The sequence below is a fragment of the Bufo bufo genome, chromosome 9, assembly GCF_905171765.1.
Source record: "Bufo bufo chromosome 9, aBufBuf1.1, whole genome shotgun sequence".
NCBI classification, from domain to species: domain Eukaryota; kingdom Metazoa; phylum Chordata; class Amphibia; order Anura; family Bufonidae; genus Bufo; species Bufo bufo.
Genome location: NC_053397.1, coordinates 10,553,653 through 10,576,655, shown reverse-complemented (window position 1 = coordinate 10,576,655; position 23,003 = coordinate 10,553,653). Strand labels below are relative to the sequence as shown.

The 23,003-nt window shown below is 45.7% G+C and overlaps 1 protein-coding gene across 1 annotated transcript in view; it reads left to right on the top strand.

The window, feature by feature from the left end:
• RAD18 (RAD18 E3 ubiquitin protein ligase) overlaps positions 1-23,003 on the top strand; it is a 303,633-nt gene that overhangs the window by 185,387 nt on the left and 95,243 nt on the right. Inside the window, exon 11 of the mRNA XM_040407201.1 lies at positions 11,281-11,443. Coding sequence (XP_040263135.1) covers positions 11,281-11,443 — 163 coding nt within the window. The remainder of the gene's footprint in view (positions 1-11,280; positions 11,444-23,003) is intronic.

Sequence of the window (23,003 nt, the reverse complement as noted above, 5' to 3'; positions counted from 1 at the left end):
CTGTTAACCTTTTCCATACAGCGGTCCGTACAGACCGCTGTATGGAAAGGGTTAAACGGCTGACATCGCATCGCAGATGTCAGCCATTTATACCAGGGTGCCAGCAATGTGCTGGCACCCTGGTATACCCACTGAACACCAATGAATTTTCAAGGGGAGGCGGGCGGGGGATCGCGATCCCGCCTGCCGCACCGCCCGCCTCCCACACCGCCCGCAACCCTCCCCCTGCACCTCCCGCCACCATAAAAATCATTCGGGGGTGCAGGGGGGGGTGAATAAAACTTTTTTTAGGCAAAAAAAGTTTCTGATCCCCGCAGTCAGGTACCGCGGGGACCAGAAACTGCAGAAATCGCAGCAAACCGCAGGTCTGAATTGACCTGCGGTTTGCCGCGATCGCCGACATGGGGGGGTCACGGGACCCCCCCGCGCATTTAGCCTAGGTGCCTGCTCAATGATTTGAGCAGGCACCGGGTTCCGATCACTGCCAGCCGCACGGCAGTGATCGAAAATACACAGGGCGTACATGTACGCCCTGTGTCCTTAAGTACCAGGGCACAAGGGCGTACCTGTACGCCCTATGTCCTTAAGAGGTTAAGGTAGGTCATCAGTATCAGACTGGTGGGGATCTGACTACCACTTAGATGGGGCTGCGGTGCTCAGTATTGCTGCTTTACTCCATTTCATGGCTAAACCACACGCGCCGAGCGTTTGTTGTTCCTCCCGTCTCCTGAACACTGAGCATTTCCATCTTGTTTTGATTTTTTGTTTTCTTCCTCTCTCACATGAAAGTCATTCTGGGGCAGAGGAGATAGCGATCTCTGGATTACTGCGCCATAATTTGTCTTCCCTTTGTTTGTTGCTTTGATCTGCTATCAACAAGGAACGCGAAAATAAACGGGTGAATTATTCCTCCACTTGGTCACGTAGGCGCATCCTCCTCACTGCTACATGAAAGGCAGTGGCAGCTGATCACAGCGCGCCCCAGCCGCGTGCAGATGTCCGTGCACCAGATATAAGTCTGTGAATTATGTAGAAGGCCAGACCCAAGTGCGAGTAGTAGAATGTAATTATTCTATACAGTATAAAGCGGTGACATCACTGAGAATGCAGCCTATCCATTCACTAGAGATCAGCGGTGACATCACTGAGAATGCAGCCTATCAATTCACTAGAGATCAGCGGTGACATCACTGAGAATGCAGCCTATCCATTCACTAGAGATCAGCGGTGACATCACTGAGAATGCAGCCTATCCATTCACTAGAGATCAGCGGTGACATCACTGAGAATGCAGCCTATCCATTCTCTAGAGATCAGCGGTGACATCACTGAGAATGCAGCCTATCCATTCACTAGAGATCAGCGGTGACATCACTGAGAATGCCGCCTATCCATCACTAGAGATCAGCGGTGACATCACTGAGAATGCAGCCTATCCATTCTCTAGAGATCAGCGGTGACATCACTGAGAATGCACCTATCCATTCACTAGAGATCAGCGGTGACATCACTGAGAATGCAGCCTATCCATTCTCTAGAGATCAGCAGTGACATCACTGAGAATGCAGCCTATCCATTCACTAGAGATCAGCGGTGACATCACTGAGAATGCAGCCTATCCATTCTCTAGAGATCAGCGGTGACATCACTGAGAATGCAGCCTATCCATTCACTAGAGATCAGCGGTGACATCACTGAGAATGCCGCCTATCCATCACTAGAGATCAGCGGTGACATCACTGAGAATGCCGCCTATCCATTCCCTAGAGATCAGCGGTGACATCACTGAGAATACAGCCTATCCATTCCCTAGAGATCAGCGGTGACATCACTGAGAATGCAGCCTATCCATCACTAGAGATCAGCGGTGACATCACTGAGAATGCGGCCTATCCATTCACTAGAGATTAGCGGTGACATCACTGAGAATGCAGCCTATGCTTTCACTAGTGATCAGCGGTGACATCACTGAGAATGCAGCCTATCCATTCCCTAGAGATCAGCGGTGACATCACTGAGAATGCAGCCTATCCATTCACTAGAGATTAGCTGTGACATCACTGAGAATGCCGCCTATGCTTTCACTAGTGATCAGCGGTGACATCACTGAGAATGCGGCCTATCCATTCACTAGAGATTAGCGGTGACATCACTGAGAATGCGGCCTATCCATTCACTAGAGATTAGCGGTGACATCACTGAGAATGCAGCCTATGCTTTCACTAGTGATCAGCGGTGACATCACTGAGAATGCGGCCTATCCATTCACTAGAGATTAGCGGTGACATCACTGAGAATGCGGCCTATCCATTCACTAGAGATTAGCGGTGACTTCACTGAGAATGCAGCCTATCCATTCACTAGTGATCAGCGGTGACATCACTGAGAATGCAGCCTATCCATTCCCTAGAGATCAGCGGTGACATCACTGAGAATGCAGCCTATCCATTCACTAGAGATTAGCTGTGACATCACTGAGAATGCCGCCTATGCTTTCACTAGTGATCAGCAGTGACATCACTGAGAATGCGGCCTATCCATTCACTAGAGATTAGCGGTGACATCACTGAGAATGCCGCCTATGCTTTCACTAGTGATCAGCAGTGACATCACTGAGAATGCCGCCTATCCGTTCACTAGGGATTTGGTTAGGGCAGGGATGCTCAACCTGCGGCCCTCCAGCTGTTGTAAAACTACAACTCCCACAATGCCCTGCTGTAGGTTGTTTGGGCATGCTGGGAGTTGTAGTTTTGCAATAGCTGGAGGGCCGCAGGGTTAGAGTATGGATCATTCAGTTTGGGTTCGGTTCTGGGATGCATGTAAATGGTGCCGCTCACTTCTCTGACTTGAGTGGATTTCCTTGGGACCTGTTACACAGAGGCGCTGCTGATCGCCACATTCCTATTTTTGCTCACCGTTTTCAATTAAAACTTAAAGGGACTGTGTCAGTAAATTACTTATTATTTAAATCATGTTTTTATGTTAAACTTTTTTTTTAGACTCTTAGTGTTTTTTTTTCTATGTCACCATTTATATTTAAAAAATTGTACATAATCCTGCAATTTTCACACTGGCCACTAGGCCAGACTTGCTGTGACGACATGAGCCATACACACAATGGAGAAAGGCGGGCTCCACTGACTTCTATGGAAGAGTTTTCTAGGCATGCTTTGTGCGCTGTGCAGAGGTCAGGAAGGAGCTGATAAGCTGTGATATCACCTATTGTGAATGGAGGATCCTGTATTATCTATATAGAGATGTTACTTGTCATTGTAATCCTCCCTGTGATGATAATTTGGATCATAGATCTGAAGTCAATTCGCTGGTAATGCTGTTTCCGTACAGCATTAAAATGTATGGGCTCCGTGTAGGCAAACGTCATCTTGGCCGAAGTTACGCGAGACTTCGGTATTCCTATCTGGGTATTTAAAACATTTTAGAGAAATCCGAAGTCGGCTTTGGTACCGAGATACCAGCTAGTACCAAAGGCCACTCCCGATTCCTATTTTAAAATGTTTTTAAATAAACAGATGGGATAACTGAAATAATTCACTGAAGTCTCGCGCAATGATCCGAAACGCGATTCGCTCAAGCATAATGATAATAACTACTGAAAAGTTACCTGTACAGAACAGTAAAATTGTGAAAGTTTACAGTATTATATATATATATTTTTAAATATAGATTGCAACTTGGGAAAAATATTTTTATTTTTTTAAATGTTTATCATTTTCTGATGACGCGTTCTCTTTAAACGTTAGAGATCTGTGTCAGAAATCCGTGTGTAACCTTTACTATTTTGCTTTATTCCCGACAAATAAACTATATATGCTCAGCCGGAGGCGCAGACGGCCGAGGAAATGTTGAGAATTCAAGAATCAGTTTTAGCCAATCTCATATTTAACCCCAGTCACAGTGAGTGGGAATTGAGTGCAACAGCCAAAGCCGGCGCCCGAGATCTGCGGATAATAACCCAATGTACCAGAACGTTGCACCTACCAGAGTTATTATACTAACCAGCATACGGCTGCTAGGATTAGCGTCTTTGTCCCATGGATTCACTCATAGACTTGTAAAATTATCGGCTTCCTCTTGCCACCACTAGAGGGCGACCTGTATGCAGCTCCTATTCATGTCCATATGAACCTTATACAGCTGTATACAGGTTTGCCCTGGTCCTCATGATGCTGCTGCATGATTTTTTTGGACACAGAATTATAACATTAGTTTGCCTTTTTCCTACCATTTAACAGTCATTTTTTTCTTAGCCGTGCATTGAGCTTGCTAGATCATGAATGGAATTCCGCATCTAGTGTGAAAACTGACACTTTAATAACGTAATTGTCACCCAAGAATTATCACAGACAGCCAGTCTGACAACGGAATTTAATATTAGAATTCGTAGGACTTAAAGAGGTTTTCTGGTTTTAATGATTACATTTATTGACGTCTGTAGAAAACTGGATATTGAGCAATTTTCTAATACATATGCATACAGTAGCCCCTCCCTAAAGTCATGTGACCTGGGTATTAGAGCATTGAGGAGCAGAACATATACAGCACCTCATCATGCCAGTGTCTATGTAGAAGCAGATTTGTGTATGTGTTGTTTTTTTGTTTTTTTTACAGTAAACTTTATTAACAACATGACAACATCACCTAGAGACAGGCAGCCATTTTCCAAATCACCTACAGACAGGCAGCTTATATATGAATACACACAGAGATGTAGTTACTGTAATAACTACAATAAAAATCATGATTCCACCACTAGTCTTACTTACAGTCTTGTGAAAAAATTAGGACACCCTTTGAAAGCATGTGGTTTTTTGTAACATTTTTAATAAATGGTTATTTCATCTCCGTTTCAACAATACAGAGAGATTAAAGTAATCCGACTAAACAAAGAAAACTGAAGAAAAGTCTTTTCAAGATCTTCTGTAAATGTCATTCTACAAAAATGCCTATTCTAACTGAGGAAAAAGATAGGACACCCTTGCCCCTAATAGCGAGTGTTACCTCCTTTGGCTGAAATAACTGCAGTGAGACGGTTCTTGTAGCCATCTACCAGTCTTCGACATCGGTCTGAGGAAATTTTACCCCACTCCTCAATAGTAACATAGTAACATAGTACATAAGGCCGAAAAAAGACATTTGTCCATCCAGTTCGGCCTGTCATCCTACAAGTTGATCCAGAGGAAGGCAAAAAAAACCCTGTGAGGTAGAAGCCAATTTTCCTCACTTTAGGGGAATAAAAAATTCCTTCCCGACTCCAATCAGGCAATCAGAATAACTCCCTGGATCAACGACCCCTCTCTAGTAGCTATAGCCTGTAATATTATTACACTCCAGAAATACATCCAGGCCCCTCTTGAATTCCTTTATTGTACTCACCATCACCACCTCCTCAGGCAGAGAGTTCCAGCAGAACTTTTTCAGCTGTGAGATGTTTGAGGGGTTTCTTGCACGTACAGCCCTTTTCAAGTCACCCCACAGCATCTCAATGGGATTCAAATCTGGACTTTGACTTGGCCATTCCAGGACTCTCCATTTCTTCTTTTTCAGCCAATCTTTGGTTGATTTACTAGTATGTTTTGGGTCATTGTCATGTTGCATGGTCCAGTTCCGCTTCAGCTTTAATTTTCTAACTGATGGTCTCACATGTTCTTCAAGCACCTTCTGATACACAGTAGAATTCATCGTGGATTCTATGATGGTGAGCTGACCAGGTCCTGCTGCAGCAAAGCAGCCCCAAACCATGACACTTCCACCTCCATGCTTCACAGTTGGTATGAGGTTCTTTTCTTGGAATGCTGTGTTTGGTTTACGCCAAACATGTCCTCTGCTGTTGTGTCCAAATAATTCAATTTTGGACTCATCTGTCCAAAGAACATTATTCCAGAAGTCCTGGTCTTTGTCAACTTTATCGCTGGCAAATGTCAGTCTGGCCTCGATGTTTCTCTTGGAAAGAAAAGGTTTCCTCCTTGCACACCTCCCATGCAAGTTAAACTTGTACAGTCTCTTTCTGATTGTAGAGGCATGTACTTCTACATCAACAGTAGCCAGAGCCTGCTGTAGTTCTCGAGATGACACTTTAGGGTTTTTGGATACCTCTTTTAGCATCTTGCGGTCTGCTCTTGGGGTGAACTTGCTGGGGCGACCAGTCCTGGGCATGTTGGCAGTTGTTTTGAAAGCCCTCCACTTGTAGACTATCTTCCGGACAGTGGAATGGCTGATTTCAAAATCTTTTGAGATCTTTTTAAATCCCTTCCCAGACTCATAGGCTGCTACAATCTTTTTTCTGAAGTCCTCTGACAGCTCTTTTGCTCTCACCATGGTGCTCACTCTCACTTCAACAGTCAGGAGCACACCAAACTAAATGTCTGAGGTTTAAATAGGGCAAGCCTCATTCAACATGCAGAGTAACGATCTACTAATTATGTGCACCTGGTGTGATATACCTGTGTGAGATCTGAGCCAATTTAAGAGGGAATACATGTGAGGGTGTCCTATCTTTTTCCTCAGTTAGAATAGGCATTTTTGTAGAATGACATTTACAGAAGATCTTGAAAAGACTTTTCTTCAGTTTTCTTTGTTTAGTTGGATTACTTTAATCTCTCTGTATTGTTGAAACGGAGATGAAATAACCATTTATTAAAAATGTTACAAAAAACCACATGCTTTCAAAGGGTGTCCTAATTTTTTCACATGACTGTACTTATCACACAGAAGTGTCCTGTGTGCTGACCCAGCACATGTATGTCATGTAACACTATTGCTTACTGAATGTCAGGGATTATGTCATGTGGATAGTGACTGATGCCACGTTTCAGTTAAGCCATGGATACGTTACATAGGACCGATACATGGGCTATACCATTCTAGTGCATATAGGTGTCAACCGCCCTGATATAAGAAAGGCATGTATGCAGAATTTTAAATACATGTATATGAGATTTCCTATTTTTTAAGCAAATACCAAATTAAAAACTGGAATACCCCTTTAAGAATTATATGGCTTTTCTAATGACTTCCTGCACCACTGACTGGTGACCGTCCGAAATGATATATCTGTTATGTATGAAGATGTCTGCGTTCGGTAAGCCGCTGGTGTAGTTCTCGTATAGTCATGAGCTCATTGAGGCTTGGTAGTGAATGAGGTTAGCAGAGGAGGGTGTCAGTAGAACAGCCACTGACCGCGATGGGCCCTGGCTGTCAGGAAACGAGGGTGAATGAGTGGTCCTAATTTGGGGGGTACTCTCCTTGGGGAGAGAGGCCTAAGTCGGCGTGAGGAGACTTATAGGCCATACACGCTCCTCTGGAATTCTGGGAATAAGGTTATGCAAATGAGCTCAAAAGCCCCGCCTCTAATGCCACCAGATGTAAGGCAGCTATACTATAAGTCAATGTTCGACCCGTGGTCATGAGGCACGGACTGCGCCTGTGATTCCACGAGGAGGCTGATTATCTGGAGAGAGGCCGGTTATGTCCTCCATGTCGCCTCAGTCTGTAGTAGTGTGTAGAGCGCCAGGCACTGACGTCTGTATCCTGTACGCTGCTGGCTTCTCTGATAAGGAGCAAGCATTCAAATGAAATGCTCTAAACCTTCCAATTGAGTGATCCTTATTCTGAAATACTCTGTGCTGCAGGAGGACGCTGCTCCCTCAACTGTAGGACTCTTCTGTATCCACACCATTGTCTTCATTGATGTTACCCCTCTCGCTGGCAGCCCTTTGGTCACTTACTGCTGCTCGAGTGACTACCCCCACCCCCACAAGATCTTCAGACTTTGCTCCACAAAATACTCTGTGCTGCTGGGAGGATAATCTTTTTCTCACCACCTGCTTGTGAGCCCCTAACTTGTCTCCATTTATCTCCTGACGATATAACATTCTACTTCAATTGAGAGGACAGGTCACTGTACCCGACAAGATCAGGTATTCTGTTCTGCTGAGATACTCTGTGCTGCTGTGATCTTCTGCGTTTGCTCCTTCACACATCAGTGTTCCACGGAAAACACATGTTCCCTTTCATTTTAATGTGTGTTTTCACACTTCCGTGTTTTACCACGGTCCGTGATTTTAGCATGGATGCCTGCTCTATTTTGACCGTGTTCATGGATCCATCATGCCCATTGTAGCATATGGGGTCAGTGAAAACCACGGATGTCATCCGCGTTTTACGGATCATTAGGAAAATATGCTTTGAAAACTATTCTTCAGCTGCACAGTGTCTGTGAAACACGGATAACACATGGACCCAACACGGATCCTTCACAGCCAGCTTCACGGAGAAATCGGTGACCTCCTATTCAGGGATTTAAGAACAGACGCAGACGTGTGAATGAGGCTTTTATCCGTCACTGATCTCCACCAGATCACACAAGCCCCGCCTACTGAAATACTCTGTGCTGCTGTGATCTTCTACGTTTTCTCCTGACACTGTCCCTTGAATCGGTCACCGATCTCTACAAGATCACACGTTTCTTTCCTGAAGTACTCTGTGCTGCTGTGAGCTTTCTGATTGTGTGTCGTTTAGCCTCCCTGGATTTCGGCACGTTGGAACTGGCTTCAGAGGTTCGCAGCAGCGCGAATGTCTCCTTGTTGAAATGCTTTATCTTTAGGCTAATGCCCGTGTACCGTCCCTGCTGGCAGCTTTCACTTGATGCACGGTGCTCTGGGTGCCATTCACACATCACGTGCCTCAAGGTGAACCGTATCCCAGCACTGGTTCAGGACTTAGTGGCTGAGTGGCTCTATAATAGATTAGTCACGGCACGCGGCGCCCTGCGTTGTCTGCATTCAGCGCTGCTCACAAAATGATTGATTCATTCACTATCTACCAGGCGCCTCTGATAAGTCCGTCCCCGTGGGTCAGCTTAAGACGACGCCTTGTAATATACAGCCTCTTCATTCAGAGGTTTCAAAAAACGGAGAGTAATGTTTCACAGTGCGGAGCAGCGGCGCACGTGGAATATCCCCTGTGGCCCCCTCTTGCAGTCACATCCATGCCACTTACAGAGGGATTGATCACTTCATGATACAATGTAATTCCTGTAATGTCACATTATCAGACCTCCTGGATTATCACTGCGAAGGGCAGAGAAGCCAAAATATAACGTTCTCAGAAAACCTCCTCCTTATCGGTTCCCCTGCTCAGGCTTCTGCTTGTGTCTTTGCTCAGTAATTAAGCTTTTTGCGATTATCATTAGCTATAGAAATTCCCTTGTGTATGTGCAGGTTCAGCAGAATGCCACTTCTTCCTGTCTGATATAGACTTAGGGGAGCGCGCAGGCCCTCTTCACAGTACTGCCTGTGACATGCATGCTGCTGCATGGTGTGCAGTCATTCATTGTCCAAGGCCATGGACACCTTTGAAAACATTTATTTGCATTTTACTGCATTGCATCAATTATGTCATAAGAAAACATTTTCTTGTTATTGAAAAGTTTGTTCATTTCACTTCTGCAGCTTGCATATATTCCAGTAAATCGCAAGCTGCAGGTTACTGTTCTGGTGCTTTGTCTTCTTGCCTGAGCCATCATTTGCTGACTTCTAATCAGCTCAATAAGAACAGGGAAGAAGAAGGGCTGGAGACGAGATGTCGGAAAGCCAGTCTGATGGGTTTAACACAGAATGGCCTTCTGTAGCTTGCTTTGTATTGGAATGCATGCAAGTTGCAGAAGCCAAACTGATCAGCATTTGTGATAAAAGTTGGATTTTTTTATTTATTTTTATATTCAATACAATTTCAAAAAACAATTAAAGGTGTGCATAGCCTTAAAGGGCTTGTGCAAACAGTGCATATTGATGACCTATCCTCGGGATAAGCTGGGACCCCCATTATCATCTGTTTGAAAAAGAGGCGGTACTCGTGCGAGCGCTACTTCAAGAATCCAGTGCACAAGAAAAAGGAAATTGCGGAACTCGCCTTCGGATGTAAAAAACTTTCTTTATTCTTCCATTATAAAAAGCTGGGTCATTGGGACAGACAGCATAGAATGCAAATGTAAAAAAAAATTGGCAACAGCCGTTTCGCGCTTGTATGCGCTTCCTCTGGCCTCGTGCGAGCGCTACTTCCTCTTCAAGGTTACACTGCGCCGCCGTTGCAAGTGAGACGACGCACAGTGTAATCTCAAACGAGCGCCGCCTCCTCTTCAAACAGCCAATCAGATACTGACGACCTATACTGAGGCCAGCCATATGTAGTGGCTGCACACCTTCGACTTCTGCCAAGATCACCTTGTACGTGTAGTTACCAGAGCTATGGCCTGTAGCCCATGATTTCTGCAAAATGCGAGACAGAATTGGGACTGTTCTCTGCAGAAAATGCAAGTTAGAAGTGGCATGGCAGGAAACTGAGCGCTCTTCATTGTGAGCTATGAAGGGAGACTTAAATATTGATGAAGAGGTCACCAATATCTGATCAGGGGGGGATCGAGTGCCTCAGCCTCTTCCTCTGATGTCCCGTCCATTGTTCACATGGTCTTTGTGCAGCTCCACCCTCATCAGGTGAATGGCACTGAGCTGCAATACCAAGCGCAGCCACTATATGATGGACGGTGCTGTGCTGCTTAGAGTATGAAGAGGCTGCAGCGGGCAGGACGCAGGATCCGATATTGATGTCCTCTCTGGATGATAGGTCATCAGAATTTAACTGCCAGAAAACCTCTTTTAACATCTTTCTTGGTAGGGGACTGAAGTATTTGCCAGTGTAGGTACCTCACATATGTTCTGAACCCGCCAGCGTCTCTATCTTCTCAGCTTCTTTATGCACGTCACGTCTCCAGCAGCATAATTAGTGCAGAAGATTAACTGCTGCAATCAGGACGTAAAGAGCCTCTTGGAAATGTATTTAATAGGCGCAGCAGTGATTTGTGGAAGCGTATTCCTTCTGGGGTCCAGACCTTACTGCAGACCTCTGACCTTTAACTCTGCTAACTGGAAATCAATGACCAATCATTATTTCTTGCTGGCTAGGTGATAAAGCAGGAATCCAGTTATGGGCTACAAGTCCTATAGAAGTCACTGTGGATAAATGGATGGATAGATAGAATTTTACCCGCGTTCTTTTCCTTGTTGTCGGCTGCGCTCTAGTTCTGCTGTATTAGGGCACGTTGCTATCAGTGGCTCCAGCTCGGCTGCATGGCCTGAAATCCACATGGTGCTATTTTATTCCTTGCTTTATACTGCAGCTCTACTTTCTCTATGTATAAGCACAAGTTGGTGCATTTCACATTGAGTAATGGGGGACTTATCTTTGCAACGTTGTTTCTTTTAGATAACATCGTCCAGGATATCAAAGAGGAGAAGATGGAGGAATCCACCCCCAACCGTCACCCATTGTCAGAGACTGAGGATTGTTGCCCGCTAAAAACCGAAAATGCATCTGTCTTCCGCTCCAGCTCACCTGTGTTCCCTCTTTCTCCCCAGTCTAGAGCCAGGTAGGATGCATTCAGATTTCTCGCTTCTGTTTGACTTGTATAAAACCCAAATAGGAATCATCTGACAAATGAAGAAATCCAAACACGGAATAGTGACCTGGAATTATAAATTCTGGATTACGGCCCCTCCGTATACGATGAGGGTGCATACCATACCGCACTGCCTCTCTGTCTCATTAAAGAGCTGTTCTGATGCTGTTCATGTTGCCTGCTGATTGCCACTGTGGTCTCGTGATGCTGCCCAGAGAGAAGTTTGCAGCCTCCGCTGACGTCCCTACATTATCTTTAGGAGTCCTCTTCCAGTGTACGGGTCCGTCATTAGTGACCTAAGGGTCAAGGGAGCTGGATCCTATCAGACATTGGTTGCTATAACGCCGTGCGCCTGCTGCTGCACAGTAATACTCTCGTATAGATAATAAGAGTGGATTACTGTACAGCAGCGGGCGCACGGCGTCATAGCAACCAATGACGCCGTGCGCTCAGCAGGACTCCAGGCCGGTATCTCGCGGTCCGTGTTCCACGGACGTGTACATGAGGCTTAAGAGGGATGAAATATTGTTAGCACCCTCACATAGGCTGCAGTAGTAGTAACTATATCTCTATTGCAAAAAAACATATGGTGAATATTATCATCATGTTTTTAACAGCCTCAATCGTGTGTTTTTTCTTCTTTTTTTTTCCATAATTTTTTAATTTATTTTTTGTACATATTTTTGGTGTGCAGACATGGACAATTGAGTACTATCAATATTTAAGGATTCCCAGTCCACTATTATTAATGTTTGTTAGTAATGTTTTATCCTAGGAGTTTATTTAATGAAATCTATATGTAACTATATATCTGGGAGAATATATCTGATGGTAATAATTAATGTAAGCTGCCGATAAGTGAGAGCGCCGCTGCCAACCAAAGATATTAATGTGATTCTCCATTTTGCCTCCTTTGCTGGCTAGATTAATTTTTCCATCACATTATACACTGTTCATATCCAGGGGTTACGACCACCCTGTAATTCAGTAGCGGTGGTCGTGCTCGTACACTATAGGAAAAGGTGCCGGCCTTTCTGGTGGCCAGGACTGTGGGGGCACACATAGGCACGCATGCGCAGCAGCTCCCATTAGGAAGGGCCTTGTATGAACTTTCTCTACATAATAAGTGCTATTTACTGAAGCGAGACAATCCCGTTAATATGAATTCAAATCTGGATATACAGTGGCGATCAAATTTAGAGAACAATTTATGAACACTTTTTTTCAGAAATAACGTAATCTACATTGATCATCATTTGAAGGATTTTTTGTAAGGGGGGCACCATGCCATTAGAACAGTGTTTTCCAAAATAACCAAAGTATATCAACATAAAACCTTTATTTTTCAAAAAAACGTGATGATGATAATGAGAGAACAGCAGTGACTGTAGCACAGAGACGGATTCTGCCACATTGTCTGCAGGTTACACCGTCCCCAATCAGTGGAAGTGCGCGGGCCCTCGGCTTTGAAGGACTTCAGCACATCCGCGGCCACAGGACATCACTCGCCTCTCACACGGCTCCGGTGGGACTTTGCTCCACTCTTCTTCCAGTCGGGGAATGCTTCTCTTTAACCCCTTCCTGACCGACCAATGTAAATTTATGCCAACAGTCAGGCATTTGAAAATGGCACCCACTCGTGAGGGGAGTGGGCGTCATAACCTGTTTTAAACAGCAGGCATTCAGGACTAATGTATGCGATCAACGATAACATTGATCACATACATTTAACCCCTCAGATGCTGTGGTCAAATGTGACCACGGCATCTGGGAAGTTAAAGACTGGGAGCACAGGATCGGGGGAGCTGGGTGCAGTCTGGTCTGTGCCCTGGCTCTGCTCAGCAGCCTTCGGGTCCCCGGAGTACGGAGGATGGGGTCGTGTGTGTGCGGCTGTAGCCAATGACTGGCCTCAGCAGTGATGATTTATACATTTATTTGTTATATTATTTCCTTTGGCCTTTAGTTATACTAGAATGTAGCAGACTTTGTGATATGACACTTACCACTTGATACAAATGGAGGGCACAATGAAGTGGGTTCATTGCTGACAGTCTCCGCTATGTGTGCAGTTCCTTTTTCATACCTTTTCCCTCTTTTCTTTCAGTTTCCCTTAGTGAATTTTGGTGTTCAGCGCTCCCAGCTTGTTTGAAGGGACTGTCTGACAGTGACACCCACTTTCCTTTAAGAGCCTGTTATGATAACACAGCCCTTTAACTTCCATTTTGAGTGACCACCATAAATGTCTACCATCAGGAACCAATGGCTTCTAGGCCTAGCTCACCCTTTCACTTGGCGATTCGCTGCTTCATTCCGGAGAAAAAAATACTTTAAATCTGTATGCAAATAAGGCCTCTTTCACACTTGCGTTGTCCGGATCCGGCGTGTACTCCACTTGCCGGAATTACACTCCGGATCCGGAAAAACGCAAGTGTACTGAAAGCATTTGAAGACGGAACCGTCTTCCAAATGCGTTCAGTGTTACTATGGCACCCAGGACGCTATTAAAGTCCTGGTTGCCATAGTAGTAGTGGGGAGCGGGGGAGCGGTATACTTACAGTCCGTGCGGCTCCCCGGGCGCTCCAGAATGACGTCAGAGCGCCCCATGCGCATGGATGACGTGATCCATGTGATCACATGATCCATGAGCTTGGGGCGCCCTGACGTCACTCTGGAGCGCCCGGGGAGCCGCACGGACGGTAAGTACACTGCTCCCCGCTCCCCACTACACTTTACCATGGCTGCCAGGACTTTAGCGTCCCGGCAGCCATGGTAACCACTCTGAAAAAGCTAAATGTCGGATGCGGCAATGCGCCGAAACGACGTTTAGCTTAAGGCCGGATCCGGATCAATGCCTTTCAAGGGGCATTAATTCCGGATCCGGCCTTGCGGCAAGTGTTCCGGATTTTTGGCCGGAGCAAAAAGCGCAGCATGCTGCAGTATTTTCTCCGGCCAAAAAACGTTCCGTTCCGGAACTGAAGACATCCTGAACGGATTTCACTCCATTCAGAATGCATTAGGATAATCCTGATCAGGATTCTTCCGGCATAGAGCCCCGACGACGGAACTCTATGCCGGAACACAACAACGCAGGTGTGAAAGAGCCCTAAGCAGTTAAGTGCACTGAGGGTGGGCCCAAGCCACACAATGCACTTTTTCCCCTCCGCTTCTTCTGTCAGCACCTCCATTTCCTTTTCGATTCAGGCAAGATGACCGTGCTGTCGGTCAAGGAGAGGGAGGAGGCTGGCAGATGAAGCAGGAGGAGCAAGGGTGCACGGAGTGGCTTGGGCCCGCCCTCTGTGCACTTAGCTGCTCTTTTGCACATGGATTGAAAATACTTTTTCTCCAGAATGAAGCAATGGATCACTGAGTGAAAGGTTTCATTACATTCATCTGAGCCAGACCCACAAGGCCTGGTTTCCTGATGACAGGCTCCCTGTAAATACCTGTGGAGAGCGATCTGCTGTACAGTGCACTGCCTCTTCATGAGACCAGACTTGTTTTTGGTGCTTCTAACTCAGACAAAAGAAAACCGAGACAAAGACAATGAGAAAAGAGAAAGCGGCCAGTGAGAAAAACAATATGGTGGGATAGGAGGAGCCTTCATGAAACTCTTAGGGCCACAAGGACTTAGTTGTATGATGCCCCCTAAAGCTAACGTGTGGCCATATTAATGGTGCACTACCCAGTGACCCCTCGCTGTTATCTCCTCTCACCTGGGCAAGAATAAAAATCCATTCTGAATTGTGCGTCCCGCGGTTCCAGAGCTTTTGTTAAGTGGCGTAGAATGAGGTAGACGTACGCTGAAGGGCAGAAAGAGGGAAATGTCATTTTTGTGGAGGCTTATTAAATTAAAGATCAGATCCTGACTTGGATGAATTGAAGATGTTTCCTCTGATCCTCTGGAGAACGCCAGCGCTTGCTGCCAACCCTCCTGTTTATTTCATGTCTCTGCGCTTCTTATTCCAGGGTTTTTCTTTGTTTTGGTACCGTTGCCAGTCAGCCTGACGTTGTCTAGATGCATTTTCTTACTTCTTGTAAACATGAATCCACTTCAGGTTCAGATTATTTTTTATTTAGAATCTTGAATATTTTCTATTTGTTGTTTTGTTGATACCATGATCCTGAGTTACATCCTGTATTATACTTCAGAGCTGCACTCACTATTCTGCTGGTGGAGTCGCTGTGTACATACATTACTTATCCTGTACTCATCCTGAGTTACATCCTGTATTATACTCCAGAGCTGCACTCATTATTCTGCTGGTGCAGTCACTGTGTACATACATTACTTATCCTGTACTGATCCTGAGTTACATCCTGTATTATACTCCAGAGCTGCACTCACTATTCTGCTGGTGCAGTCACTGTGTACATACATTACTTATCCTGTACTGATCCTGAGTTACATCCTGTATTATACTCCAGAGCTGCACTCACTATTCTGCTGGTGGAGTCACTGTGTACATACATTACTTATCCTGTACTGATCCTGAGTTACATCCTGTATTATACTCCAGAGCGGCACTCACTATTCTGCTGGCGCAGTCACTGTGTACATACATTACTTATCCTGTACTGATCCTGAGTTACATCCTGTATTATACTCCAGAGCTGCACTCACTATTCTGCTGGTGGAGTCACTGTGTACATACATTACTTATCCTGTACTGATCCTGAGTTACATCCTGTATTATACTCCAGAGCGGCACTCACTATTCTGCTGGCGCAGTCACTGTGTACATACACTGCGTGCAGAATTATTAGGCAAATGAGTATTTTGACCACATCATCCTCTTTATGCATGTTGTCTTACTCCAAGCTGTATAGGCTCGAAAGCCTACTACCAATTAAGCATATTAGGTGATGTGCATCTCTGTAATGAGAAGGGGTGTGGTCTAATGACATCAACACCCTATATTAGGTGTGCATAATTATTAGGCAACTTCCTTTCCTTTGGCAAAATGGGTCAAAAGAAGGACTTGACAGGCTCAGAAAAGTCAAAAATAGTGAGATATCTTGCAGAGGGATGCAGCACTCTTAAAATTGCAAAGCTTCTGAAGCGTGATCATCGAACAATCAAGCGTTTCATTCAAAATAGTCAACAGGGTCGCAAGAAGCGTGTGGAAAAACCAAGGCGCAAAATAACTGCCCATGAACTGAGAAAAGTCAAGCATGCAGCTGCCAAGATGCCCCTTGCCACCAGTTTGGCCATATTTCAGAGCTGCAACATCACTGGAGTGCCCAAAAGCACAAGGTGTGCAATACTCAGAGACATGGCCAAGGTAAGAAAGGCTGAAAGACGACCACCACTGAACAAGACACACAAGCTGAAACGTCAAGACTGGGCCAAGAAATATCTCAAGACTGATTTTTCTAAGGTTTTATGGACTGATGAAATGAGAGTGAGTCTTGATGGGCCAGATGGATGGGCCCGTGGCTGGATTGGTAAAGGGCAGAGAGCTCCAGTCCGACTCAGACGCCAGCATAGTGGAGGTGGAGTACTGGTTTGGGCTGGTATCATCAAAGATGAGCTTGTGGGGCCTTTTCGGGTTGAGGATGGAGTCAAGCTCAACTCCCAGTCCTACTGCCAGTTTCTGGAAGACACCTTCTTCAAGCAGTGGTACAGGAAGAAGTCTGCATCCTTCAAGAAAAACATGATTTTCATGCAGGCCAATGCTCCATCACACGCGTCCAAGTACTCCACAGCGTGGCTGGCAAGAAAGGGTATAAAAGAAGAAAATCTAATGACATGGCCTCCTTGTTCACCTGATCTGAACCCCATTGAGAACCTGTGGTCCATCATCAAATGTGAGATTTACAAGAAGGGAAAACAGTACACCTCTCTGAACAGTGTCTGGGAGGCTGTGGTTGCTGCTGCACGCAATGTTGATGGTGAACAGATCAAAACACTGACAGAATCCATGGATGGCAGGCTTTTGAGTGTCCTTGCAAAGAAAGGTGGCTATATTGGTCACTGATTTTGTTTTTGTTTTGTTTTTGAATGTCAGAAATGTATATTTGTGAATGTTGAGATGTTATATTGGTTTCACTGGTAAAAATAAATAATTGAAATGGGTATATATTTGTTTTTTGTTAAGTTGCCTAATAATTATGCACAGTAATAGTCACCTGCACACACAGATATCCCCCTAAAATAGCTAAAACTAAAAACAAACTAAAAACTACTTCCAAAAATATTCAGCTTTGATATTAATGAGTTTTTTGGGTTCATTGAGAACATGGTTGTTGTTCAATAATAAAATTAATCCTCAAAAATACAACTTGCCTAATAATTCTGCACTCCCTGTACATTACTTATCATGTACTGATCCTGAGTTACATCCAGTATTATACTCCAGAGCTGCACTCACTATTCTGCTGGTGGAGTCACTGTGTACATACATTACTTATCCTGTACTGATCCTGAGTTACATCCTGTATTATACCCCAGAGCTGCACTCACTATTCTGCTGGTGCAGTCACCGTGTACGTACATTACTTATCCTGTACTGATCCTGAGTTACATCCTGTATTATACTCCAGAGCTGCACTCACTATTCTGCTGGTGCAGTCACTGTGTACATACATTACTTATCCTGTACTGATCCTGAGTTACATCCTGTATTATACTCCAGAGCTGCACTCACTATTCTGCTGGTGCAGTCACTGTGTACATACATTACTTATCCTGTACTGATCCTGAGTTACATCCTGTATTATACTCCAGAGCTGCACTCACTATTCTGCAGCATTCTATTGACAGACTTGCTGCTTACAGCTTGGATGAGCTCTTACAATGCAGAAGGGGAGACCATTAGTTGACTGTATTGTCCCTGGTGTAAAGATTACAGTTTCCAGAAAGCAAATCACCAACACCGTTTCTGTACGAACACAGCGGAAATAGCAGGAAACATTGGCTGAATTGAGCTCTGAAGCCTGCAGAGTTGTGACTGATTATAATAAATACCAAGTAGATTGTATTTGTTTGTAGGGCTGTAACGATTACTCGATTGAATTGAGTAACTCGACACAAAAAAATCCTTGATGCAAATTTTTTGCATCGAGGATTCGTTTGTGTCATGTGACCACGGAGCGTGAGTGAAGACCTTGCTATTACTCACCGCTCAGTGGTCACCTGCCGACCCGATCCGCGCTGCACTGGCTCCTGACACATCGTCAGGACATAGTGCTTGTAAGTGCGCACTATGACTTAAACGCAGCGCCACTACAGGAGAGGTAAGTATTTTATTTAACTAGCACTGGGCACATGGCTAAGAGGGGGCAGCTGGTGGCACTGGGGGCGAGGGGAGGGTGAGCCTGAGGAGTTTTTATAAAGAAAAAACGTTCTTTTAATTAGTATAGTCAATAGCTGCAGCCCTATTTGTATGTAAACTGTATAATTTTTTTAAAAGGAGAATGTGCAAGGCCCCCGGCAGTGTCCAGAGCTTCATTCCGAATTCTTCTGCAATGGGGTCTTGGCTAAGCGGTTAGAGGTATATCTGTCAGCACAGCGCTGCAAGCTCTTACCCGCTAACATGTGAATGCAGCTGTGGCTGTAAATGGAGTGTCATCAGCAGCCTGCCATTACAGGGAATGGATCTCCCTCTGTCGGATACCCCGCCATGTACGGATCGGGGAAGCTCTGTCCACTACAGTCTACTGTTACTCCAGTCCTTAGGGTTCTTTCAGATTGGGATCTCTCACTCACAGAAAAGTGCGATGACGCTGAGTAACTTCATCCTGCAGCGATAACTATCCGGAATATGTGGTGACGTGCCAGGAATAGAGAAGCAGATATGATGAAGATGGTCAAGTCGAGCTTGCATGTGTATGGTGGTCCAGAGTATCATCTGTCGGCCACACAAGCTTTCAGTCGACAGAAGTCTCATATTCTGCCCACGAGTCTTTGTTTCCTCTGTAATTATCAGTTGTGTGTTGTAATGGAGGTTCTTCCTCTTTGTACAGCACAGTATATACAGTCCCTGACAAAAGTCTTGTCGCTTGTGTACAAATTGACCTGAAGTGCCGCTAAAATATATTTCTAATCAAGATTTTGTTACAAGAAATGGGTCATTTTAATCCCAACAGCTTTTGTAATAATGTTTCAGTGCAAAACGAAACTGACAAAAAGTATTCTAATATTCACAGCTTGGTAAAGCCCATTGACATAAGTGTTGTCGCCTTGTCATTTGAGCTTCACCTGTGACTAATAATGGATCCATTAGGTCTCAGGTGTGAATAAAAAGAACCCCAGCGCACTAGACCTTCACATCAACTGCAACTAGACCTCTGCAAACATGCCTAAGAGTCACCGGAGACTAAAGTGTATAGGCGACAAAACTTTTGTGTTGCCAAAATTTGACCTTTCTGTCTTGATTAAATGAAAAAATCTTTTTTCTGTGAAACTAATTTATTTCAGTGCATTAAACATCATTTGGGAGGGCTTTAGCTTTTCATATGAGCTATTTCTAACACCAATTGATTAATTAAAAGTGGGGCTGCACGATAAATCGAAAAAATAATCAAATCGCGATAATCGGCAAATACGATATGGCGATTTGGCCGACCCGAAAATGCCGCGATTTATATATGAAGGGGCCCTGCGCACATAACTGGCTTTGCGTGTAAAGTATTTTACTAGTGTGTGATACAATCTCTCTCCTTTTGATAACAGGTCCAGCCTTTGTACTCACTTTTACGATGAATGCACTGCAGCGAACGGCAGCTAGCGGGCCTGCTTCCTGAAGTGGGAGGAGCGTTACTAAGTGACGTCAGTCACGCGCCGGCCGGCCAGCTCGCTGCAGTGCATTCATAGTGACAGTGAGTACAGAGGCTGGACCTGTTATCAATAGGAGAGAGATTGTTTCACACGCTAGTAAAATACTTCACACACAAAGCCAGTTATGTGCGCAGTTTAGGACACATAGGGCCATGAGGGGAACCAGCATAAGATGCTATATGTCTTATGCTGGCCCCCCTCATGGCCCTATGTGTCATAGCACACATCCCCTATAACAGCGTCCTCCACGGATCCACCCCATAACAGTGCCATCCACAGGTCCCCATAAATGTCCTCCACAGATCCCCCATAACAGCGTCCTCCACAGATCCCCCACATAACAGCGTCCTCCACAGATCCCCCACATAACAGCGTCCTCAACAGATCCCCCACATAACAGCGTCATCCACAGATCCCCCACATAACAGCGTCATCCACAGATCCCCCACATAACAGCGTCATCCACAGATCCCCCACATGACAGCGTCATCCACAGATCCCCCACAACACAGCGTCATCCACAGATCCCCCACAACACAGCGTCATCCACAGATCCCCCACATAACAGCGTCATCCACAGATCCCCCACATAACAGCGTCATCCACAGATCCCCCACATAACAGCGTCATCCACAGATCCTCCACATAACAGCGTCATCCACAGATCCCCCACATAACAGCGTCATCCACAGATCCCCCACATAACAGCGTCATCCACAGATCCCCCACATAACAGCGTCATCCACAGATCCTCCACATAACAGCGTCATCCACAGATCCCCCATATAACAGCGTCATCCACAGATCCCCCACATAACAGCGTCATCCACAGATCCCCCACATAACAGCGTCATCCACAGATCCCCCACATAACAGCGTCTTCCGCAGATCCCCCACATAACAGCGTCATCCACAGATCCCCCACATAACAGCGTCATCCACAGATCCCCCACATAACAGCGTCCTCCACAGATCCTTCACATAACAGCGTCATCCACAGATCCCCCACATAACAGCGTCATCCACAGATCCCCCACATAACAGCGTCATCCACAGATCCCCCACAACACAGCGTCATCCACAGATCCCCTATAACAGGGGTACTCAACTAGTTTTATTAAAGGTCCACATACCAGGGTCTGCAGTCAGGTGAAGGTCCGAGCTGAACGCCAACAGTAAAGATGCCATGCGATCATGTGATCCATGCACGTGGGGCGCTCTGACGTTATAGTGGAGCGCCCCGGGTAAGTCCCAGAATTAGTAATGGCCACATTAGTGCCCCAGTAAGAATAATGTCCCCATTACTGCCCCCAGTAAGAGTATTGCCCCCATTAGTGCCCCCCTTCTCTGCTTTTGCAAAAAAAAAAAAAATATTAGCATTCACCTGGCTGCGGTGAACATTCGCTGCTGACTGCACGCTCAGGAGTGGTGCTCCAACGTGATGGCGTCTTGTAGGTCCTGTCCTGAGCTTCTAGTCAGCAGGGAGTGTTCTCCACAGCGTGAGCAAATGGAGGTGGAGGTACCGTAATACAGTGTTTCCCAACCAGTGTGCCTCCAGCTGTTGCAAAACTACAACTCCCAGCATGCCCGCACAGCCAAAGGCTGTCCAGGCATTCTGGGAGTTGTAGTTTTGCAACAGCTGGAGGCACACTGGTTGGGAAACACTGCCGTAATATATATATTTTTTTTACTAGCACAAGTAGCGGTGGAGGTAACGGCTGTACTAATGGGCGTTCCATGATGGAAGCGCTCATTAGTAAGGGTACTTTCACACTTGCAGCAGGACGGATCCGACAGGCTGCTCACCCTGTCAGATCCATCTTGCCACTACTTCGCCGTGCCGCTGCTCTGTGCCCATCGACTATAATGGGGATGGGGGCAGAGTTACGGCGCAGCACGGTGAGAGGCCGCCAGACTAAAAGTACTACATGTCCGACTTTTTCGTCTGGCGGCCCCCTCAATATAATAAACATTGGTGGCGCAGTGCGCCCCCCCTCAAAATAATAAACATTGGTGGCGCAGTGCGCCCCCTCAAAATAATAAACATTGGTGGCGCAGTGCGCCCCCCCCCTCAAAATAATAAACATTGGTGGCGCAGTGTGCCCCCCAATATAATAAACATTGGTGGCGCAGTGCGCCCCCCAACATAATAAACATTGGTGGCGCAGTGTGCCCCCCAACATAATAAACATTGGTGGCGCAGTGTGCCCCCCAACATAATAAACATTGGTGGCGCAGTGCGCCCCCCCTCAAAATAATAAACATTGGTGGCGCAGTGCGCCCCCCAATATAATAAATATTGGTGGCGCAGTGCGCCCCCCAATATAATAAACATTGGTGGCGCAGTGGGCAGTGCCAATGAGGGTTAAAAAATAATTTACTCACCTCCTCCAGTTGATCGATTAGCTGCCGGTCTCCAGTTCTTACTTCTTTCTTCAGGACCTGTGGTGACATCACTGAGCTCATCACATGATCCATCACCATGGTAATGGGCCATGTGATGAGCTCAGTGACGTCACCACAGGTCCTGAAGAAAGAAGTAAGAACTGGAGACCGGCAGTTAAGCGATCAACTGGAGGAGGTGAGTTAATTTTCTTTTATTATTTTTAACCCTCATTGGCACTTCCCACTGAGCCACCAATGTTTCTTATGAAGGGGGGGGGGGGCGCACTGCGCCACCAATGTTTCTTATACTAGGGGGGGGGGGGGGGGGGCGCACTGTGCCACCAACGTTTCTTATACAAATACAGG